The sequence below is a fragment of the Camponotus floridanus genome, unplaced genomic scaffold (assembly GCF_003227725.1).
Source record: "Camponotus floridanus strain SB8 unplaced genomic scaffold, Cflo_v7.5 scaffold17, whole genome shotgun sequence".
NCBI classification, from domain to species: Eukaryota; Metazoa; Arthropoda; class Insecta; order Hymenoptera; family Formicidae; genus Camponotus; species Camponotus floridanus.
In genome coordinates, this window is record NW_020229292.1 from 2,070,834 (window position 1) to 2,096,637 (window position 25,804).

Genomic DNA, 25,804 nt, shown 5'->3' on the forward strand with positions numbered 1-25,804 from the left:
TTATTTTAAACAATATATTTTTATATGTTTCGTATTACAAGAAATCATTGAAAAGAAAAGGAAATAATGAAAGATTTGTATTCTGCATATAAAATAAATATAAAATAAAAATAAAATAAACACTTTAAACACAATATACACCAATTCACACATAAATTTTTGTTCCGCTCTAACAATAAGAATACACAAAGATATAAGCATAATTTAATCTTATTGTAGAGAAGTGTACTATGGATATAATTTTTAAATTTAAATTATTTAAATATTAAAAAATTTATATACATTATAATTTATATAATTTTCATACGTTATAATTTATATAATTTTATACATTATAATTTATATGATTTTATATAATTATTCTTCATATTATATTTAATTTTTTATTTAATATCACATAACAGAGCTACACCACGAAGTGTCCAGTGTCGAGGATTGTAATCTGTCTCGAAATCAATAGAACCTACATATTTTGCATCTGTTCTTTGGGGTTTTCTATAAATAGGGCATTCGTATAATTTCGGATCTTTACCGGCGGTGGTGTTTATTGCGAAAATGTAAATAACTGGCATTTGTTCATACAGTACTTTTGGTTTACTTTCAACGAGTTTACCGGCTTTTCGATCGAGCGATGCGCCTTCTAAAAACAAGCCATGGACGTAAACTCCTTCTTGTGGCTGGCTTTTAATGTCCTCTTTATTATAGCGCGTAATCACGTTTTGCAAAACTACCGAGTCCAAGGCCCAACCCTTGTGCGCTCTTGTTACTTCCTATTAAATTTATTTTAAAATTAATCGAAAAATTATAAAATATTGAAAGATGCAGATGATTATAATAATGAAGATATACTATTCTCATAAATCTTTTATGATTTAGTGGGTTATTACAAATGCAATGAATTTTATAGCATGAAAATAATAGTTCCATTTATTGAAAAATACTTGTATATTAATAGTTATATAAAAAAATATTAAAAATTATATTGTGAAAGTAATAGTCATGAAATTTTATATGATTGTAATATATATTCTCATATAATATATAATATATTAATATATTTATTAATACATTTATATTACTCATTATTCTTTTATAATTTTACACTAACTTTTTCTTGCAAATTTGTAGAATTATTTAAATGTTAAAAAAATATTTTTTCATTAGATATTTATGTGGATATCTTTTTATTAGATGTATGTATGATGTATATATATGAGCCAATATAATATTTTTTTATCAACATGTTATTTTGATTTTCACCTGTCTCATCGCCGTTAAAAATCCCTGTGGATTAAAAAATCCAGTCATCCAAAAGACTCTCGGACGGCCATGATTGCACCATTGTCTAAACTGATGATCTCTTTCTAAAAGTTCTGTATACCAGAAACCCAAAGTCGCAGATTCCCAAGATATTTTCAACCATTTGTCCGGAATGCGCGCGTCATACATTGAGTCCAATGATTTTCGTAAGCCTTGGCTCATCACTATAGTACCCTCGATAGCCAATTTTAAATCCGTTAAAGTGTTTCGTACTTCTTTGATGACTCTCGAAATTCTGAAAAAGTTATCTTAATTAAAAAAAGAAAGCGATGACTCTTAAAATTCTTTTCTATTCGAATTGTTTTTATTTTTAATATTTTCAAATATGTAAAGATAGGCTAATAAGAATCAAATGTTATGTACATATGTATCTTTCTTTGTTTCTTTTTTCTATTTTAATTTTTATCATGTTCACACTTTTTTCGATTTTTAATTATTATATAAGATAATTTTTTATAAATTTGCAATTTTTATATATAATTCATTGAAGATGGCCTGAATTAGAACCAAAATGTTTAGAGAAATATATATACTTATTAATTAATAAGAAATTCATTTATTTGTCGATCACCTCATATTTAGCTCTTATTAACTTATCTCTATTTGATATTTTGATATCTGCAGTCTTATGGTTTTTTTTTATATTTTCTTTGTATTTAACATATTAAAAATTTAACATATTACAAAAAATTACAAAATTTAATATATTAAAAAAATAACTAAATAATAATATTATCTATTTTAAAGAATAAAAGAGGAGGAAAAAGAGGATAAACATTTACCGATCTACTTCTTGTCTTAAAAAAATATTCATAGGCATTAATGGCCCCATTCTTTGAAGCGCTTCCTTTACTTCGAAGGAGTTATATTGCTTCGGTAATTTGGATAACATATCATCGGCTAATTTGTACACGATAGTTTCTCTAGTCTCACCCCCTTGTGCGCCACCCTCTTTTGGCTGTACGCTAAGAATCGTATCGAGTATTCCTTTCGCCGTATTAATCTGATAGGTAATATCAGCATTGGAGTGTAATCCAAAGACTTCCGGTGTGTCGGTGGCGGGTAAACTATCGATATAATCGAGATATCCTTGGAGATTTCTCGTTTGGGGCACTCTGTATCCTCGATAAAATTCAAACCCTGGTCGTAGCAATACATCGCAAAACCAGACATGCGTAAAAGTAGTTAATAAACGTTTGTCAAAATCGTCCGTGACTCTACCGCCGTATTGGACCTATGTATGAAAAATATAGATAAAGTATGTTTGAGTAGTATGTTTGAAAAATATAGAAAATATAATGTAAAGCTTAAAGCTTGTTTATTTATTTAAAATGAATAAAGATAGCAAATAAAGATTGTGGAACCTCTCCAAGCATATAGCAGACTGTCGGCCAGGAAACGCCCTTTTTAGGATCCATATCGTCCAAATGATTCTGTATGAATTGAACTGATGCTGCAAAATCTGCCTGATTAAATTCATAAGGTATGTTCCAACCGAGTGGTCCAAACTTTCTCCTCTCTTGCACTACAGTGTGTAAAAATGCAACGGCGTACAATAAGGGTGGCCATTGCGATTGAGTACTGTAATCCAACGAGTCCTGTGTCACCGCTTGATAAGTTCTCTTCAAACTGGCTCTTATGCCTTGAGGTGGTTCATTCGTAAATTTGATTGCCATCTAAAATATATGACATTCTGTATTTCTTCAAATTTTCTCTTTTTCAATAAGAAGTTAAAGTAGGGTGTCTACTCTTTGGAAAAACATAGTTTGAAATTTTCAGAGATTTCTTTTATATTTGGAAAATCAGAAAATTCTCATGGAATTTTATTGGGATTCAGAGAATTTAAAAAAAATTGTCTCTTATATTGTAAGTAGCCAGTTATTACAGTTATTATTTTATTAATACAGTTATACAATTATTATTTTATTAATTCAATAACATTATTAATCAAATCAATACACCATGTATGATTTGATTAATGTTATTGAATTAATAAAATAAATTCCAATTACTTGATCCAATTAATTGATGTTGTTAATTCAATATTACTTTTTTTCAGTGTAATAATTATATATATTATATGTTAATATATATATATATATATATTATTTTAGAAAGCTCACCACAAAAAAATCTTTAAAATATTTTCTTTATCTGAAATTTTGACGAAAAAAAATATCTTGAAGATCAGGGAATTTTTTTAGAGAATCTTTTTTTTAAGATTTGAAAATTAGACACCCTCATTCTCCCATTTTATGTAAGAAGTACAACCTGTAGTAAACCGATGGGAAATTGAGAATGTACTTCAGTTGTCATCCAGAGCCTGAATACGTCGTGAACAGTCTCTGTTTCAACAAGCGCATCCATTACTTCTGTACAAAAGGGCAATGATAAATGGATATTTTGTAAAAGGACCCAGCCGCCAGCGTTCATGGCTTCATTAATCATTCTTCGAGCATGAAATTCTTGACCTTGCCCCATCGATACCGAATTTAATGCTAAAAATATATTGAAAATAATAAAAATAACAATGCCAATATTAAAGATACATTTAATGTTTATTTAATAATTAATTTATTTTTTTTTCAACTATTGAGAAAGAGAGCAATTAATTAAATTATAAACTTACAAATTGCCCTCTGCTTAGCTAATATTGTAATTTGAGGACTCGGGTCAGATCCTATAGATAATAAGCATATGAGTGGCGTTCTGGGTTCAGATTCTAACCACGTCTCTTCCAAGTCCAATATTTTAGCCTCGCCGTATTCTTTACCCAACGATTCAACGATGTATTTTCTCGCTTGGGATAAAGTTCTGTCGGGACTCCAAGATCTGATGAGGAGTAATTTTCGAAACACATCGAGACTTTTTTGATAGCCGCAAGGCAATTCTTCCTCCTCCGGCTTCTCCTTTTCATACCATATTCTCCACTCCTTTTCGCCAAATTCAATTTTAGTTAAAATATCCGAAAATACCTCGAGTTTACTTATTTCGACTAAATTCAGCCAAGTTATATCAAGGATCCATTTAAACGGCTTCGGCGTGACTGCATTAAGATCTAAGGACGCCCCGCCTTTTATAAAAGCGTTAAATTCTGCGTGAGAAATAATGCTCCTATGGCAATCTATCTTCATGGCTAGCATCAGCGTAAACAAAGATTTGTGTCTCTCGTAAAGACTTCGCAAAGTGAACGCCCAAACTTCGTACGTAAGATGACGGAGAATTATGTTTATCCGTTCGGAAGTAATCGGACTTTTCGCAGACTTCGTGATTGAATTGTCGAAGATTGTCAAGAACTGCCTCAACGAGTTTTGATACATCACGTTTACGTTGCTCATTTCAACTATCAGGAAATACAGGATCGATCCCCTTGACGCAACTGCACGAAATTCTTCACGTGCCAACGTGATTTTCTTCTCAGTGAGAGCAGACACCTGCAGCTTTTCATTCACCGACTCGGCCGTGGTCTTGGTTTCTCGAAGAACAGTTATCAGCTCTTCATCGTCCACCAAGGAACCTTCTAAAGATGTAAGCCTGTGTAACAGCGTATTTTCAAGTTCCTTCATCGAACGTTGATTAGTCATGACTGACTCAAATAGAGCGACTCTTTCTGCTTCCAGATCGGCCTTTTCCATGAGTATCACTCGACCTAACAACTGATCTTCCAAGCCTAGCATTGTCACGGTAAAGTCAATAATCGACGTCTTCGCGGATATTTCTGGACTGTATGCTGGATTCGGTAGCTTGGTAGTGATGTATAACATGAATCCTGGCATCACGTCACATTCCTTATCTCCAACAATGACCTTCTCGATAGATCCCGATTTAATAAAGTTTTTTTCAAGTACGTTATCGAGCACTGGATCGAGTTCCTCTGCAACGTCTTCGATTAGCAATGGTCTGCCCAATGAAAGACTATCTTCCAGATGAGTACGGAAATACTTATGATTCAGCGAGGTGATCTGCAATTCGTTTGAACTCTCCTTATTCTTGATCCACATCTTTCCTTGATTCTGAGGATCTACAAGAAGCGGATAAGACGATGATTTCGTGACGATAAGCGCATTCTGCACAGATAACTCGTCGTTCGGTAGTCCCTGAAGGGTCCATTCCGATGTTGTTGCGCTATCGACAAGCATATTCGTTATATTTAAATTTTTCGTAAAAGGTATAGACTTAGTGGTCAGTATGTTCATCCATGCAGTTACTAAACTCGCTCGATACTGCTGATTGTAAGGCCCGCAATACGACAAAAAGCCAGTTGCCAAAAGGACATCTCCGACTAATCGTCCCAATTGGATCTTAAATTCCCCGCTTTGTTCCGTCCAGCGAATCTTCTCGCCTCCTAATCCATTTATTAAGGCAGTTGCAGCTGTCATTTTCCTCAGACACACATTTGCAGCATCTGTCAGTCTTTGCTTCTCCTCTACAGCGGTATCGTATTGTTGTTTGACTGTTTGCAAAGCCATTTCTCTCTCGGATAATTCTCGCTCAGCGTTCGCCAGATCCTCCATAGCGAGTTTCAATCGTGCCTCTTGCAGAGCTAAATTAGCCTTTAACGGGAGAACCTCCTTGTTGACAGAGTGAAAGAATGCCATAGCCTTGGTCCACGACAATAAACCAGCAACGTCACCGCACACACGTCTAGCAGTTTCCATATTATAGTCTTCCATCCTGAAGTAGGGTTGCAGTAGCTCGACCATTTCGTTATTGATTATGTCTTTCGGGTAATTTTGCAATTGTAACAGAAACGTCGTACTGGCCATGAGTTTCAAGGATTCCGCCCACGATGGTTTAGGACATAGTGCCGCAGTATCGGGTACAATGGGACCGATTTTACGTTGAAACAAAATCAATACGCAATCCATGATCCTCATTATGAGATGAGGCGGTCTGCCTAACTTCCTTACCGTTGCTATATGAGCGGGTTTAATGGTATTCAGAGCAGCCTCCGCTTCTTCTAACGCTGGTTTCGCAGCTTCTAACTTTTGTTCGGCCAACGCTTTCTCATCAGCTATGCAGGCTACCAGCTGTTCTGCTTTTTCCTTCACTCTTTGTACTTGATTCTTAAAAGCTTCAGCCTGCATGGCTCTCTCCGTCACCTCTAAAAGTACCGTCTCGGCTTTCTCGGAAGCCTGGACCAATTCCTGTTCCATTACGGCTAAGTCTCTCTTCAGGATCTCAACAGATATCGACGCTTCCTCGAGTTTTGCTAAACCTGTGTCCATTCTTTTGGCTCCTTCGCCAAGCTCATGCTGCTTGGACCGATAGATGTTTTTGTAACCACCAATGAAGTTCAAATAAGACTTCGGAGTTACGTGAGTAGCGCGCCGAAACCTTTGGAAATACTCGATCGAAGTTCCCGAAACGATATCTTGTATGGATCCCAATGCGTTCACTAGTTCAACCTTCACATCGTTAGTGCAAGCAATTTCAAAGTCGTGAAGAAAGTGCTTGGCAACCAAAATCAGAGCATCCTTCGGCCAAGGCTGAAACCAATCAATGGTGCAGCCTGAGATGAGAGCCGGAAAGCGCTGTGCGCGATTCCGGAATTTTTCACCCACGGGAGAGAAGCAGAAAACAACATGCAAATTTTGGCAAGTTCTCTGCAGAAAGAAGTCCATCACTAATTCATTATTGATGGTTCTTTTAGGATTTTCTCGTCTCAAGATAGGCGTTAATTCCGAAATAATTTCCGCTTGTTCGTCACGCGTGAATAAATTGCTGATAACTCCGGAACTCAGAATATTATTTAAGTATTCAAGGAAGCCTTCCTCTTTGATGTCGAGATCGGTGAAGATGAATGCTGTACCTTTGCCTTGAGCGCCACAAGTGCGATACAGAAATCTGAGATCCTCTAAAAAGTTGGCTACATTATAAGATCTAGTCAAGGTAATTTGAAACGTCTTATATCCGGCAATGAACGAAGATAGTTTGGTAAGACTTTGTTTGCCAGAACCACCGACGCCTACAAGCATCACATTGCCTTTCGGATGTCTAATAACTCTAGATATTTTTACTAAGTGCAACATGGCGTCGGGGAAAAATACTAGATCCATTCCAGCACCTCTTTGCATTTCATTGAATTGTGCCAGAAACATGTCTAATCTATCTCGTAGCACTTGCGCATCAAAAACGGGCTCGTAGACTTTGGGTAGTTCCACATCTGCGTCCTCACCTTCTTCACCAGTCGGTTCTGGAGCATCTCTGTAATTAAATAAATCTTGTTAGTATTTTTAATATCACAATAAATTGCTGTATTTCACAGATTACACAGGCCTGCGAGGTTTTTCTTTTTAAGATGCAATAGTGATTTCCAACGTAATTTTGTGAGCTGAATTCGAATCTGGCCGCCGAATTTGCGTAGCACGTCACGTTTTTGAGTAATTTGTAATTGAATGGCTCAAAAATCGCTATTTTGGCCAATTTCATGAATTTATTGCGAGGAAACCAAATTTTTTGAAATATTTCTGCCAATGGCATCGTATTATACTTACTTTCGCTTTTCAAATCCACTTTCGATTACCACTGCACGATTTTTTTTCGCTGAGATATATAAGTATGACGTTGTAAGAAAATTTACGTTAAAGAAAATTTATATAGACATCAATATGGTAGATCCATGATCTTGAAATTTGAAAAGACTGATATATGTCAGTTTCGGTTGGCCAAAAAAATATTGTAAAGAAATGTCTAATACAGTTGTTACACATTTTGATAAATTTTTTTAAATTTTATGCCTTTTTATTGTGATTCTATTCGCCATATTGGATGCGCCATTTTTAATTTCAAAAGGTGACAGAAGGTATTTAAAAATGTACATTTTTACTTTAATTTTGATTCGTAGTGAGAGGTGGCACGGTTGATTTAGAATGGCTTATTAAATCCCTATGCATGACCAGTCTTATAACTTGTATATCTGAGCGAAAAAAAATCGTGCGGCGGTAATCGAAAGTGGATTCGAAAGATGAAAGTGAGTACTATACGATGCCATTGACAGAAATATTTCAAAAAATTTGGTTTACTCACAATAAATTCAGGAAATTGGCCAAAATAGCGATTTTTGAGCCATTCAATTACAAATTACTCAAAAACGTGACGTGCTACGCAAATTCAGCGGCCAGATTCGGATTCAGCGCACAAAATTACGTCAAAAATCACTATTGCATCTTAAAAAGAAATTTTGATCCCCTTTTTTGCAGGCCTGTGTTATCATTACGAACCTCATAAAATCTACAAATGCAGGATCTTGATCCAACATGTTTACGTATTTTTCTCCTAAAAGATCAGCCACGACGTGAATCAGTTCTTGGTCGAACCAATTTTTATCGCTTTGTATTGTCAATCTGTCGCTGAACACTCGCGTACACTCGTGCTTCCAAAGCAGCATCAACACGCTTTCTTTGTCGATAACCGTTGACAATGTGCCGACCATACCTTGCCAGATTCTCGAGAGATCTCGTAGACTGAAAACGTAATGAAACTTTGCTGGTGTTGGCAATAATTTCATCCGTGTCTTCTCCCAAAGTATTCTAGTTAAGGGAATCATTTTCTTCACGAGTTGACGGACCTCTGGCGAAAATCCTCTTTTCAAATTGTAATGTCCTTCGCCTAAAACGCTGAAAATTCGATCGATTGCCACATTGTCGGGTAACGTACAGTTGAAGATGCAAAATTGCCTCTTGAGTCTCGAGGGAATGTCATTTCTCCCGCCGCCGGGCTGGCACATGGCTCCTAAGAAAATTACGTCTACGATGGCGATGAAATCGCCGGGTTTTTCCAGAGAATAAAATCCTTTCATGTCCATAGTCTGCCGGACGATTTCATTGGTTATTTGATCGCCCCATTCGTTGATTTGCGGCAAATTCACATCATCGATAAAAATAAGCATCTTTTTGCCGCCTGGTGGCCCAAATGTATTCCCCATACGTTTCTCCACGTAGCTTTCGATGGTTTTCTGAAATTGGTACGGACTGGTCGCCGAGCTAAAATTGAAGGAACGATTCAAAGTCGTGTCTGGATTTGCTTTCTTCATGTACGACTTCATCATAACAGTTTTGGCAGACCCCTGCTCGCCTATTAACAATACGGCTTTATCCTGACGACCAATCAGGTCCACGAGATATTGAATTCTTACGTTATCGGGTATAGGTATCAAAACGTTACTGTAATCAGGCGTTGAATATTCAGGATAGACGTAATTGGTCACCATGCTTGTCCAGGTATCCCACATGCCTTTATCGGTGACGAAAAAGTCGAATACCGTGGCATCTAAATATCTCTCGGAAGTCGGAAGGTCCAAAGTATCAAAGTTCTCTCGAAGATATCTGTCGTACTTTTGCCTATCGGCAGTCTCCAGCAAAGCTCCTATGCTCCACACTAACGCGAATACATAAAGACGTTTCAGATATTCCGCCGTTATAGGTTGAGGCTTGTCTTTCTCTAAGTCTTCATCCTCGGTTTCTTCCGGCGTCGTTTCCTCAGGTATTAAACCTTCCAGCAGGCAAAGCATTTGTCTTATTATATTACATTGCAAGACATTGATGGCGAGTATTAGCACTTGAGTGCTCCACGAATAAACCTAAGGTACAAATTTTTTTTTATTCATAGTCTTTATTACATATAATTGTTTTAGAAAATGTTATATGTTTTTAAATTAACGTTAAATTAATGATTTGACATTTATCGTGATCACTATATGTGTACATTATTATTTAAATAATAAGTAATTTTTTTTAAATATTAAGTACACTCTCAATGGAATATATATTTATAAATTAAGAAAATTATTATATAGAAAATTATTAAGAAAATTATTAAGAATTAAAATTATTAAGAAAAATTATTAAGAAAATTATGAAGAAAATTATTATATAGTATTAAAATTATATTAAATCATAAGAGGATAAAATTATTCGCGATCTACCTGTGCGAAAGAATCTCTAAACAATTGCTCGAGAACTTCTTGTTCCAATGATGCTCGCGTTTTCAGCCAAGCGGTGACAACTGGATTCCAATCCAAACCTGAGGAGCTCATGTATACCATGCCATTTCGTGAAACAGTTGCAGGACTTGCATTGTCGATATTGTGCGGCTCGAAGATAATTTTACACGTTGGCGCCATTGACAGTCTGTCGCCATTAGCCAGAGTCAAAGTTTTATTATCGTCCAAAACGGAATTTAAATTCTCTATCCAAATACTATCAACAGGACCATCGAGCACTAGCCATACATGTTCGCCCTTTTTTAATTTCAACGTTTTGCGCCATAAAGCTGAAAAAATCCCGTCCGTCCAATCGTTGGTAGCCACATCCAAACGACCGAACATTTGAGCGGCTGTTATACTTTTAGGATTCATTCTCATTTCTCTGTAAAATTTTATTAAATAAATTTAAAACTTAAAAACTTTTTTATTAAATAAACTTAAAAATTCAACAATTATTTTATAAAAGATTTTATCAACAGTTATCTTATTATTTTATTATTATTATTATTATTATCGGATATTATGCAAAAAAGAAATGTTAACGAAAAAAAGAGAAAAAGAATTGTAAAAGTTTGAATTGTAAGATATTTTAAGGATGTTTTGTATGTACAATCCCAGTAAAAAGTAACTGAAAATCAATATTGACAAATATATCCACTTTTGGTGTATTTTGAATATGAGGAATTGTGTGGAATATTATTAATTTGATCTTAGCTACAGTGCAGAGATGTATTTTTTAATATTTATTGCGTTTTTACTGAAATATTCCGAATTTTGTTAATCAAAATGATTAACTTTTGGCAGAAAATTTCGCCTTGTGACAGATGGCTAACTTCATTGAATTATATTTAATATCTTTTTAACCAGTTAGTACTTGTATAATATTGTTTTACCAAATATTTCCTCTGGATCTAAAATTTTGCAAATTTTAAACAAATTCTAAATATTATTTCCATGTGTTTTTGTCATTTGAATCAACGTGGTTATACGTTTTCCATAAGAACACATGTTAATTCGGTGCAAATTAAAATCCTTATAATTTGTAAACGCTTTAGTAAATCGATTTAAAAATTGTACTGAAGATTCTAAACATATATAAGGACATTCTGTACAATTTTCATTAAATTCTTAATATTTTGAAAATAGATACAAAACATCCTTAAATCCATAAAAAAAATATTGTATATATGCTTATATATGTCGGCTACTTTACCTATGATAATTGCCACATTGTGTCAATGCTTTCATTAAAGTATGTATGCAAGTAGTCTTGCCAGCTCCGGTTGGACCTAATGTCATGATACCGTGCCTTACTCTTTGCGTTTCATAAAGTTGTATTAATTTCAACACCCATGGTGCATGATAAACCAATCCAGCTTCCTCCACTTGTTCGTTAATAGCTGCTTCCAATTCAGGATACGACGTTTTTTCCAGCATTTGATTGGGAAACAAATCAGCTACCAGAGATATGAAGAGTGGTTCGTCCTCATCTGCAAGAAAATATGTGGTACATTTTAGTATATTTATAGATATATACAGTCAGTTTTTTAATAATTTTTTAAATAATTTTTATAGTATTTTCTTCATTATTTAATGACCTATGAGTTTCGAAAGATTCATGTCTCTTAAAACACGCATAACGATTGTACTTTCCGAGTCCTTGGAATTGACTCTTTTTGAGGCCCCTAAAGTTCTTAATACGGACAATATATTTCGCAGACCAAAGTCGTAGTGAACCTACAACCAATACATTGCAAAATATCATGAGACAAATTTTAATCATCTTTCTTTTTAACATATCAGCTGTTACCTGCTTGGTCAATTGCTCCTCGCATAATTTATAAAGAGTGTAAAATTTACGAGCAAGAGTAATATTCTCTAGAAATCCACAACTGGCTAGTTTTACACGTATAATAATCTGACGATCAGGCACCATCATAGCTACTGTGCGAAATTGTATCTTCAAGTTTTCAGGCAGTTCCTTGCGTCCTGCATATCCAGGATTCTACAATTTATAATATCTCGTTTACATTTTATTTTAATTACTAATTATTTTATTAAATAATTTGTTTTTATAACATGTTTCAATTCTTAAAGGTTTAATTTTTATAAATAATAATTAATTTTAAAGAGATTTATATTTTTTAAGTAAATATATATTATTTACCTATATTAGATTTTTTATTATTTATAAAATTTATTATTTATAATTTTCTTGTTTATTTTGAAAATTATACATAAAAATTATTGACAGTATAATTTTTAAAAAATCTTAGTAAACTTATTTGGAACAAAAAATATTTTTATAAGTAAATATTTTTTAATTTATTATTTCAATTTTGGTTTCATTCTGTTTTGTTGAATAATAGTGTCACCATAGTAATGAAGATTCCAAGTTCTGGACACATATCGATCTGGTCTCCATCCGTAAAGACAAACTGCTTCTTCTTTTCTTTCTTTGCCGCAAGCACCACAGCGACTTGTTGTGCAGCGACAGATAAAACTGGCAGCTCGATCCTATTGAATTCATCGAAACAGCCCCACGAACCACTTTGCGCTAGTCCTTTGTAGATACGACCTAATCCTCGATAATCCATTTGATCCGAGCAATTGAAGACCACGACGTACTTTGCTAAGGTCTTTCCCATGTCTTTTACCGTCTCAGTTTTTCCGGTTCCTGCTGGGCCGCACGGAGATCCTCCCATTGACATCGAAAGAGCTTGCGCTAACGTTATGTAACATCTGCAAAGTATTATTAAAACAATTGTATAATGCAAGTATTATTAAAACAATTGTATAATGCAAGTATTATCAAAACAATTGTATATTATATCATGAAATATAATTTATGATTGCGTTTACCTGTCGGTTAATGGCGTAATGACCAGTCGCTCGGTACATCCTAAATATTCATTTTGATACGTAAAATTAACATCTGTAATGCATATTGAGGTCTTGTCCAGGTCTTCCTTAAAATAAAATCTGCACTGTTTCAACCACTCGAAATCATTCACGGATCGTACATTTAAGCGGCACTGAAAAAATGCTACTGTTAATTTTCTGTTCCATCGAGGTTTCACGATTTTACAAGTTTTCATGTGTTATTCAATCTTAATAAACTTATTTAGAATAGAAAATATTTTTTAATGTATTATTTCAATTTTAGTTTCATTCTGTTTTATTGAATAAAAAATATCGAGTTTAACGGAACATACCAATATGTCGAAGATATCGCGCTGATGCACATGTATAGTAATTAACGTTTCGAATTTAGTTCGTTCTATTTTAGTAAGATCTCTGGTGGTCTGATCGATCAAAGTATTTAAAAGATCCAGGAACTTATTATTTGTTTCATGCATAATTTTTTTATCCGCGCGAGCTTGAGCCAAAGCTAATTCGCCATCTCGTGTCCAAATCATTTGAATGCCTAACAGACCTATCTGAGCGGGTATTTTATCGAGAAAGCTCAATATATTGAAATTTGCGTCGTTGATCATGCTATAACACTGGCGAATAATAGAATGCAAAGAAAGTTGCGATGTTTGTAATAATTGCATCAACCACGTCTCCACGGAACCTTCTGCCCTTACTGCTTTCTCAAGCTGTGTGAAATATGACAAATTTATTGTAAATTATTATATAAATTAAAGAAATTTAAAAAAATTATTTTGTATAAAAAATTCAAGATGGAAAAATCTGATCATGAATTATAAGCTATTATATTATAACACGTTATTTGTGTTTGAAGTTGTTTTAAGCTATATCTTACATTATTTTTAAAAATTTATATGTAATAAAAATACATATAATATACAAGATAATAATATATCTTTTTATATAAATTGTAATAAAATATTTTAATAATATATTTTAACAATATATATTTTACTTTTGCTTTTTGAATACGTTATTTGATTAAATATGTGAATACCTACCACTATAGTCTCATGTTCTGATGAAATAATGGCTGTCATTTTATTATACTCTATATCGTGGAACTTTACATAACGTGTGTTATCGAAAATAGAGAGTAAGTGGTTTTGTATAGTATGAGAATCGGACGCTTGGCCAAGTATCTCCAAGAGTGCAGGATCAGAAACAAAGAAAAATCTTGGAAACATCATGCGCTTCTTTTCCAAATAGCTAAAATAAGACATTACATTTTTATTAAAAGAACTTTTTTATACAATAAATATTAATAAAAGATAAATTTTCTTTTCTAAGTAATAGACATATAAGCTTAAAAAAGTATAATATTTATGGTTTTTTTAATTTTCGACTTACATAAAGCAAATATTACATACAATGCTAATTAGATTTTAAATTATATTAAGATCTATTTAAATTAAAAAGTAAAAAAATAATAAAAATTTTTTAAGCTTGATTACTAAAAAAAAAAAAAGAAAATTATGTGTATATTGAAAATTGTAATATAACTTACCCACTCAGAGATTTTTGACAGAGTTCCAATTGCTCCTGCAAATGTGGCAGAAGCTGTTTTAATAAATCATCCCCCACACAACACGGTACAACTCCTGGTGTTTCGTGGGCGCGTTGCATAATCTTCTGCCAGCTTTTGTCGATTTTGCTGAATCTCTTCGCTTCCTTCGGCAATTGTTTCGCGATATCGCCGCCTACGAATACTGCCTCGAGATAGACCCACATATTTTGCACGAGCAACCACCTCTCGAGGATCTCGTTCGTATTCGATAAATCTGTGAGCCACTGTTGTATCTGCTTCCTGAAGGGCGCGTTATAACGATTCGACATGAGCGAGCCAAGGACCATTAAACTGTCTTCCAGCTGACCGATAGTCTCCGCCGTCGTATCTCCCCTCAGCAACAATTCTCCCCTATTGTTAAACGTCATAAAGGTCAACTCGTGCGATGACCATTCGTTCACCACTGCCCTCAATTTCGCCTCGATATCCTTTTCCTTCATAGCCGATATACAAATGTCCTCGATGTCTTCTTTGTTCTTTAGCAGCGGCGCTTCAAGGATATTTTTAAGACAGAAACCTTCGCTTTCAAGATCGAAGGAGTATCCTGTGACTTCTACGATTCTTTGCCAGTGACGTGGTTTCATAGCTTTGTTCGCCATCAGCTCGAGGAGGGGACACATATCGTTGAAGTCGTCGATCGTCTTCTTAAGCGCGAAAAACGCCGGCCATTCTTTTAATCCTTTCGGCAATTTGCGACAGCGATTTTGAAACTCCATCAATTCGTTGTTTATCTCTTCGATATTAACCTAAATAATTTGTATATATTTTTTTTATTTATATAGAATAATACTTATAATTTTATAAAAAACTGTTGAGAGAAAATTTATTAGTATGTCATTAATAATATAAATTTGAATTATTTATATTATTAGATAATATTTTTCAAATTTAATTATTAATGTATATTAATATATATTTAATTATTAATAATATTAATTTAAATTTGAATTATTTATATAATTATATATATTTGAAATTAAAATAAGAAATTATAATATTTTATTTATTACAAAAAAAAAGTATTTTATATATTTAAAAAATTATAATTATAAATGCATCGTAATATCCTATTTTTTTAACAATCGCAGATTTATTTACCTCGCCCCACGGAATGTCGTAATAGCTGCTAACTCTATCGATGACATCGTTGTACAATTTGTACAACTTCTGCAATAAATTCAGTTCTTTTCTGATCTGCGAAAGTTCTGGATAATCGGTGGTGGGCAAGCCAAAGAGCTCCTCGCCGTTTTGATAAGTCTGCAGCTTTCGCCACATACCATCGAATCTGTTCTGGAACAATATTTGCCGATCCGAAGCGTCTCGGGGGCTCAGACCCGCCTGCATCGGCCCGGATAATCTGTACTCCTCGCAGTACATTTCGTTATCGGTGCGGAATTTCTCGAGATTGTTCCTCAGATCGTTTTCGAATTGCGGCTGCAACGTCAACAGCAATACGTGACTCTCTTGTGCCCGCGCCAGCAGTTTCTGCCACGTGTCACGCAAGTTATCGACCTGCTCCAAGCATTCCTGATCCACGGGCACTTCGTATCTAGTGACTATGTTGAAGGCTTCCTCGATGGGATCAATCTTGAGTTCCATGTCGACCTCCTGCTCGCGAATCTTCTTCAAAGTGTCCATAATGAGACGCACGTCATCTAGATCGCGAATCTGGTGATCCAATTTGCGATCCATTTCGTTTATCAGCGCGTAAACGTATTCCATTTCGCGACGATACTTTTTCTTCATCGCTTGACCAATTTTATGTGTGCAACCTGTCAATAGTTTATTAGTGATTATCAATGTGAAGTTGAAAAAAGAGATTATTATCGTGTCTTTTTCCTATTTTTATAATTATTTTCAATTTCCCTCAATTTTATAAGTAAATTAAACATATTTTGTCATTACTTTTAAGCGTTCTTTACTTATCATGCTATTTTTTAATCATTTATAGTATTAAACAGAGCAATATGTATTTTACATATATTTTAATATAATATATTTTATTATATTATATTTATTATATTTATTATTATTATATTTTTTAATATTGTTACTTATATATATTATTACTTATATATATTGTTACTATTTAATATTGTTACTTATTAATAAGTAAAATTAAAATAATTAAAACTGGAAAAATTCATAATTAAAATAATTAGAGTAGTTAAAGCCATTATCATCAACTCAAATAATCGATCGGTATAAAATACTGATGCAACTAATATTACCTTTGATTTCCGTATAAAGACCATATTTAAGTTTTTCCGTGGATACAGCGATCGATGTACCAAATATAATCATATCCGGCTCGGTAGCCAAACGATCCTCGAGTTCACTGTGTTTGCGAAGAGTAGCTTCAAATTCCGTCAGAGAAATTTGCAGCAATTCTCGCATGGTGCGCTCGTTCTTCCAGAGAAATTTATAAGGCTTCCAACGATCGAGAAATTCTTTTAAATCCTGCAAGTTTAATAAATAATAAATAACAAATGGCCATTGATTTTTTTCGCTAAGCGAATTAGCGACAATCACATATCACTATATAACTTACTTGTCGCAGTTCCATGGTGCAAGTACTCAACATGCCGAGCAGTTTGATGATTTCTTTATTGTCCATAACCATCGTATAGAAATTTCTCTGCTGCACCGGAAACACCGGTCTCTCCTCCGAGAGAATTTTGTAAAGTCTTCGTCTCCTGGTTTTCAAGTCTTCCAATTCCTCCTGCTTCTGCTTCGCGGCATTGCTCTGCGCCCCCAGTACAACATCAGCCATACTTCGTTTAGATGAATAGGGCAGATTTTTCCACATATTCTAATGAATATTTAATTATAACATATTGAATAAATTAATTAAAAAATTAATAACGATCGCTAACGTGATCTTCTTACCTTGTTACTTCTGGAATTCCATTGCGCCACTCCTTTCGCGACGCCTGTGATAGTTTTTCCAACTGATGTCAATGCTTCTTGAACGTCATCCAGGCTTGGTTTAACTGTTACTGCCGGAATCATCAATGTCGCATGCAATAAAAACACCGGGTTTGGGGCAGCCTCTGTAAATATAATCAATGTCTTGGGATATTTTATCAAGTTTCTGTGTAGATTACATAATCTAATTTACTATAAATATGAAGTATAAAAAAGTTATTAATTTAATTCATCAAAATACTGTCAAAATTGATTAATCAGAATAGCTTTGTTTTATTTAAGTTGAAAACATTATATTGTCTGTTATAAAAGAGATGGGAGATTTAACAGAAATTATTTAAAGAAATTATTTAATTACCAGAATCGAGTTCCCGAACGAAGCGTTTTCTGATTGCATCTAAAGATACTCTGGTGACTTTTATTAATACGTCCACGATCTTTCTGGAATAATATCGCCTCATCTCGGAGACCGCGTTCCGAACCATATCTTGCATGCTTTTGGGTAAAGTACCGGGAGTTATTAGTAACTGATGGGGATCGTCGAAATAATTCCATACCAGGGACCAATCTTGCTGGACAGTTTGTTCCACCGCTTCTCCTCCCTCTATGTTTCCATTTAAAAAAAATAAAAATTATTTTTTCCTTATTATTATTGCTATTTTTATTGCGCTTTGAAAATTTTCTGTAGATGTGGATTTCTATATTTTTATATTTATTTCTATTTTTCTATTTTTCTATTTCTATTTTTCTAATTTTATTTTTATAACGATTCTTATTATAGATATGTGCCAAAATTATATATATATTTATTAAAAATGTACTACATTAATGAATATTACGTTTGAATAAAAATAGATAATTTTAATTAATAAAAATATATATTTTTAATTAACGAATTTTAATGCATTGAGATGTATATAAATAAAAAAGGATTAAGAATCTTTAACTTTAAAGGAAATTCTATTTCAATGCGAGATTACAAAGATAAATATTAATGCATTACTTTCATTAGTAAGAAAATCGAATTGATTGGAATTGGCGGTGCTTTTAAAAATATCTGTGGCCTTTCTAACGAGCTGTAATACTTCTTCCACCGCTTCTTCGATCATCATGCTCTTACGATGCAAATCTACCGCTGCCATTCTACATATTTCCTCGTTTTTCTCTACAAATCCTTCTATCGTCCATGGCTGATCGGATTCGGGTAAAGCGTGCAAGGTTACTTTTTGCATACTCTCTAACACTTGTAAAATCCTAGCAGGACAAATCATTATATCATTATAAATTAATTTATATAATTCTTTAATTTTTTTATGCATTGAGTCTCTCTTTCAAATTGTAACAAAATGAGGATTATTTTTCTCTTATTGATTTGGCTTTTTAAAAATTGATATTCTCTTGTGTAATAGTTTACTTCTAAAGAGAAAAAATATTATTTATTTCAGATTCTCTTATTCATACCTATTATCGTATACATCATGAACTCTTGTGATAAGAATATCGAAGGTTTTAATCTGCTCCTTCGTATTCTGACAAAAATCTTTCCATTGTGGCTTGGTCCATGTCAGAGTTGTTAAGCCAGGTTCTAATAAAGATGCAACGCAAACTAAATGCGGTAACAACAGTGGACGAACTTCCAATTTTACGCGCTTGGCGGTGCAAACGAATTCCTCGATCATAAGTTGAAGAGAGTCCGTGATCAGCATAAAATAATCTTTTTTTGTTAATATTGTTAGTGCAACGATTGGAATCTCCAAATTTATTTTTGCCAAGCAATCGGCTTCACGGAATAAAAGAACGACTCGGTTCTCCAAGTTGACTTTCACTTTTGCCGATTTCTCATCAACTATCAAGAGCGGTCTATTTCATAAAATTGCCTTTTTTATCAAATTTATCGCACATTTTAATAAGAATATTTATAATATTTAAAATTATAATATTTATAATATTTAAAATTTATTTTAAAAAATATAAATTTTTATCATTTAAAATCTGACCTTTTCAAACAATCCTCGATGACCCAGGAATTTTGATGCGTCCAAATCTCAGCAATGTCGACCTGATACTGTTTTAAGATAGCGACAGCATGATTGTATCTTTTCATTAAGTCGACAGTCAATGGCAACGTCTTTAAAACAGGATGATTTGATACAGACGCCGTCAATTCATCCAGATGTACTCTAGTAAAATTTTAAAGTTGCTGTCAGAAAATTGTTTCCAAAAAATTTCATGAAATTTTTAATATTCCTTTAATGCAAATATTTGTAAAAATAATTAATTATTTTGCTTACTTCAAAGAATTTGCCCAAGTCAATCGTCCAGCTATAGGTGGCATGTGTCTTGGCAATGGCGGGTCATCTCTTTGTCGCTTGAATAATTTTAAAATTCGATCTATCTCCTTATCGCAGTATCTTATGACAATATTATATTTTTCTTCCAATTTTGTTAGCGGTATTTTTTCACTAACCTTATAAAAATATCAAAAAAGGCATCGTAATGAAAAATAAGTCATGTCAAAATGTTGTGCAATACACCTTCTAAATTTATTAAAATAAAAGAGTTGGAGATATATTTATTATTAACCTTTTCAAATCGTGTTAAAAATCGTATACCCTGCGGCGTCTCCCACACATCGGAGTAATTATTTTCAATAATCTCGCCGATATTCTCTTTCAATGTGTTCGTCTTCGTCATAAAATCATCATAATCGATATCAAAATCGGTATTTCTTGGATCCAGATAATCATAAGATTTGCTGGTCGCGATCTTCTTAGCTTCCTCAAAGGTTTTCATGGCTTCATCTAACGCTAAAATTTAACATATAATTTAAAATTAATCATACATTTAAATATAATCATGTAAGATATATTGTTAATATATAAATCAAAATATATCATATACATAATTTGCATAGTTTTGTATAAACTTATTGATATTAAATATTATTTAAAAGAATCATATAAATAAAAATTTAGCATAATTAGTTATCAATTTTAAAATGCTATCATGATATTACATCATCTTATATACTTTATTATCTTTAATAAATATTTGGGTTAAATAAAAATTACACATCGGAAGTTTTATACCTTCTCCGAGAAGTAATCCTTCCATTCGTCTCTCAAAAAGAGTTTGATAATCCTGTATGAGATCAAACATAGTAAGAATCTTACGAATTCTAGCACAAAAAGCATCAAATCGGCCGAAAACATGATTTTCTGAGAAAGAGAATTCTTGTTCTGTAACTGCTGGCGAACATCGGACTAATCTATATGTTTCCCTGTAAGCTCTTGAATAAAAATTAATTATAGATTATTACTTTGTTTTATTTTTGAGACATTAGATTTCACGATTAATTGATGTAATAAAAAATTGTATTATATATACGTATTTTTATTCTAAAGAAATTCTAAGCTTTTCTACAATTTTTTCCAAAAATTTACAAGAATATTCTAATATTCGGTAATAAAAAAAAATTTTTATTAACTAAATTTATTAATTAAGATGAGTGCTTCGTAAGATTAATATTTGATGCAAAATTTCAGTACTTGTTTAGACGTAGACAGTGTTTTAATCTTGATCGAGCAGCTATTCGATCTTGACCCCAAATCGTTTCCCGACCTCTTTTCGTGACATAATCTCGACAAGCGGCAATCATTTGATTCGTGATTTTAATCATTAAAGAACTCGTTCTTTCTGAAGTGTTATAATATCTTGAGACACTGTATATTAATCGAACAGTTTGCAATAGTGAGACGAGCGAATCCCGCATTTTTACCTGCGAAAATTAAATATTTTAATTACATTCAAAAATATTTAGATCCGAAACAACTCTATTATATTTAAATTTCATATATATTATTATAAGAGAAAAAGATAGATATATATTTATGTTTTATAAGAAGCAAATTATCTTACTGGTTCATCGAGATAAAGACAATGACAGCACTTCTCTAATGCTTGAATAAACTTTGCATTATCTTTCGCTTCATTGTAGCAGTAAGTCACTTCATCTTCCACGTCGACCCAGTCTTTAATTAGTTTTGAACGTGCAACTTGCAAACATAAAAGTGACATAGTGACTTCGTGATCCTATGAAATTTTCTTTGTATTTTTAAAATTTCCTATTTATTTTAATTTCTTATTTACATAGAAACTTTAAATATAAAAAATAAATCAAAGATGTACGATTCATTTTCTTAGTAATAATTTATATATTAAAATAATTAATAAAATATTTAATAATATAATAATTTAATAAATATTATTTAATATTATTTAATTTTTAAATATTAATATTATTTAATAATATTATTTAATATTATTTAATTATTATTATTTAATAATATTATATTATTAAATATATAATAATTTATTAAACATTATTTAATAATAATTCATAATTATTAATAATAATTATAAATTAAAATGACTATAATAAAAATTAAATACAACTTATTATAAAATTAAAGTTATGTAAGAAACAATGTAAAGCGAACCTGTAAATGATTGACTAGTTGACTGAATTGTGCGCCTCGTCGTTTCCAATATTCAAGTTCCTGCTGCGGTCCGGAATTATCATTCTCTCTTTTAACTTGCTTACTTTCCGCCATAAAGTCCTTAAGCTTCTTTACCCAGTATTTAACTTTTTCCTCAACTCGTTCCACGGCGTTCTCTTTCGTTACGAAAGCTTTTGCTTGTTCAAAGTTGTGCACTTCCATCATCATCGACTCACCGTCACTGAATATGCTACCCTCGAATGCTACCTTCTCGCAAACTTTATAAAAATATTACGTGCGTTTAAATAAATAATTATAATCACATAACTTTAAAAAGATATATCTTCGTCTTTATAACATAATGTTATAGTTATTCAATTTAAAAATCTGTATTGCAATATTTAAAAAAACTTTATAAGAATATTACGTGCGTTTAAATAAGTAATTATAATCACGTAACTTTAAAAATATATATCTTTGTCTTTATAACATAATTAATGTATAATTATTCAATTTAAAAATCTGTATTGCAACATTTAAAAATGTTATTTGGAAATAAATACAGATATGAGATTTATAAATTTATATTAATTTGCAAAAATACCTGTAAGAGCGCTGCAAAAAGATCTCAAGCCCGGTAACAAGAGAGTTTTAATCATCGAACAATCATCATCGCCTTCCGGACCAGGATGCGCCAACGCATCCATGAAGACTTGTTCCACAACACGCTGGATGGAAGTTATCACGCCTACCTTCATCGTATCTATCACACCTGTGTAGAGATCTTTTTGAAAGCCTTCTTCTGGTAATTGCTTAGATACGCTGATTCTATAAATAATTTAAAAAGAGATTATAAGAGATTTTTTTATAATAGTTAATATACATTATATTACAATCTGAAATTGTAATATTACCTAAACATATAAATGCAGATGCCTGTGCAAGGCACTTGCCAGCCATCGGTTAGGAAAAGCTTCTTCTTCGGTGGTTCCCTCGGTTCCTTTTGTTCCTTCACTTTCGATGCTGTTGCATTTGGCGCTGATCTAGAAGTTATAGTCTTTGGCTGCACCTTTAATAAGATCCTCGCTATTATCCCTTTCTTTTTTTCTTTAAAAAACATTCCGTTCCTGTACCGTATCAGTCGGAGGTTCTGGCTCTTCAACTTCCTGATAATACCACATAAGGGTAGATCTCATGTGCGGTACGAATAATTGATTGATCTCATCCAGCATGTCACCCTCGAACACATGATCCATGACTTTATGGCGTGACAACTGCGTTGCATCCATCAAGAGCTGAAAGGCAAATTCCAAACGTGGATCCATCTCTCCTCGCCTGGCTTTTCTCTCGCATTCTTCCCGCCGTTTCTGTAGGCACAATATCATTTTATCAGATAAAATTATGAAAGCGAGATGTGGCGAATGTTCAATTGTGTCCAAATTTGCCAAATTGTTACACGCAATTTTTGTTTATAAATTATTGCATGTAAATTTGAATTCATGAATTTTAAATAATAGCATATATGATATAATTGGAACAAGAGAACGCGATAAAAATTCATGACATAACTGATAATATCAATACCCTCCCCCACGCACACATGTTTGATGTATATATTTTTATATATTCTTGCAGTTATATCCATATAAATTATCAATCTATAAAACTTTTTTTCTTCCATTTTAAATATATTATTGTTCAAAACAAGTCAAGCCATTCCATTGACCTGGAGAATATCTTCAGGACCTTCCTCGTCGCTATCATCTTCAGACTTGCCAGATTTCTGCTTGATGATTTGTGGTCCTTGCACAAACATAATGGGATAAGTGAAAAGCGATTTGCTGACACGTTAAGAGCTCACTAAGCGGAAAAGTGCGAACTGCAGCGAAAGCCACCCTCGAACTCAGCGAATTACCGCGAGCATGTAAGGTGGTGCGAGGAGATGGCTCACAATGCCACGATTTCGTGTCTGGTACCACCCTCCGACGCATTTCGTGTCGTGTGGGAATTTCCACGCGATTCGATCGTCACTAGTCAATATTGTTACATTATTTTCTTTGGGGGCAGCTGAATGTTAGTGTATAGATTGTTGAAAAGAAACGAAAATAAATCATTTTCTCAGGCCTTTTACATAATTATCTTATTACTATTAATAAATTAATAAATTAATAAATTAATATAAATTAATAAATTAATCTTATTACTATTATTATTAATAATGATATGTAATAAAATTGGACACACACACACATATACACATAAAATGTGTATATATATATATATATATATATATATATATTTATATATTATCATTTTATGTAATATGATTTTATTTAAAAAATTTTTTACTATTAAAAATTGTCTGTATTTATTAAAAATATATATATATGAAATTGTTAAATTATTTTAAATTATTTGTAAAGTCAACATAGATTTAAGATAATATATATGCCACACAATATAATAATAAAATCATATGTATCATGTGGGACAATTTATTTAAAATAAAATAGCTATTAATCCAGGTATTAATCATATTAGATTCATAATTATTAATTATATATTAGATTTGTAATTATAATTAGAATGAGGATACTCTAGTAATTAATTTAAAGAAAATTGTATAAGAATATTTAACATAGTCAAATTTTATTATCAAATATTGCTCTACTTGTTTCTAATTGATTTATTAAATTATTCATATGTATGCTGTGAAATTTTGTAAATAAAATGTAAGTTTCTGATGAAATATTTTGTAGTAAAATTTTATAGTAATATATATATATATATATATATATATATATATTGTGTATAAATTTCATAAATATTTTATAAATGTTACATTAAAATTAGTAACATATAAAAAATGTTATACAAATTAGAAAATTATTAATCATGATGACGATCAAATCGTGTAGACACGCGACATATGCTGCATATATACGAATATATGAATATCTCATGTAAATCTAAGTACAACACACGTGATATTGCAAAACAAGCAGCTTGCCATAAATAGAATATTCACATAAATTCGACTAATACACGATAGAATTGCCTTCCATACTTCTACGCAGCGTAGAAATGTTGCTTGCGTGCGAGCACGTTGCAACACTTTATTAACCCGTTTCGGTATGTGCGAGGTAATTAACAGATAAAGTTGCAAATAGATAAAAGAAACTTTTACGAAGTTTGGAAAATAAGTCTTCCCGACAGGCTCTTCCGTAAATTCGCGCGAAAGGGCATGTGCCCTTTTCAGCTTTGCTTAAGATTGCGATTTAAGTAATTTGGAAATATTCAGCTGAAAATATACAGCATTTTGCACTGTTTATATGCACAAAGACATAATTTAAAAGCGTGATGTTCCTCAGTGATCGTTGCTTTGTCCTGGTACCGATAGGAACCGGACGTATTACCCGAATAAATCGATAACACTCGTCAAAAGCATTCTCTTATAAATAGACATGTCTAAGATATCAATAGTTTCGTTCGCGATTTGCTTACTTTGGCTTCATCGTTGGTTTCCGTCATGTCTCCGGTTTTTTGAAAATTCCTTTTGCAACGAGACTT

The 25,804-nt window shown here is 32.5% G+C and overlaps 1 protein-coding gene across 1 annotated transcript; it reads right to left on the bottom strand.

The window, feature by feature from the left end:
• Positions 1-353: 353 nt before the first annotated feature.
• On the bottom strand, positions 354-25,804 carry LOC105257847 (dynein heavy chain 5, axonemal). The gene is made up of 34 exons (XM_020029543.2): positions 25,739-25,804; positions 23,368-23,601; positions 23,149-23,303; positions 22,839-23,062; positions 22,235-22,512; positions 21,654-21,827; positions 21,284-21,513; positions 20,825-21,024; positions 20,319-20,542; positions 20,027-20,202; positions 19,733-19,915; positions 19,197-19,595; positions 18,739-18,989; positions 18,094-18,339; positions 17,697-17,860; positions 17,359-17,619; positions 17,039-17,267; positions 15,906-16,579; positions 14,748-15,553; positions 14,242-14,449; positions 13,522-13,908; positions 13,169-13,341; positions 12,682-13,048; positions 12,117-12,311; positions 11,905-12,043; positions 11,520-11,796; positions 10,247-10,688; positions 8,544-9,901; positions 3,950-7,527; positions 3,592-3,818; positions 2,685-2,996; positions 2,103-2,554; positions 1,261-1,555; positions 354-770 (listed from the first exon to the last, which is right to left on the bottom strand). The coding sequence occupies exons 1-34, from the start codon at positions 25,763-25,765 to the stop codon at positions 384-386; spliced, it is 13,932 nt and encodes a 4,643-aa protein (XP_019885102.2). The 5' UTR covers positions 25,766-25,804; the 3' UTR covers positions 354-383.

Bases quoted from the DNA above. Each gene is read 5' to 3' on its own strand.
- LOC105257847 (XM_020029543.2), bottom strand. From the start codon at position 25,765: ATGACGGAAACCAACGATGAAGCCAAA. The intron at 21,828-22,234 runs GTTCGCTTTACA...AAAATTTCATAG, and splicing joins AACTAGTCAATCATTTACAG to GATCACGAAGTCACTATGTC. The intron at 20,203-20,318 runs GTTAATAATAAA...TATTTTTATAAG, and splicing joins TTTTAACACGATTTGAAAAG to GTTAGTGAAAAAATACCGCT.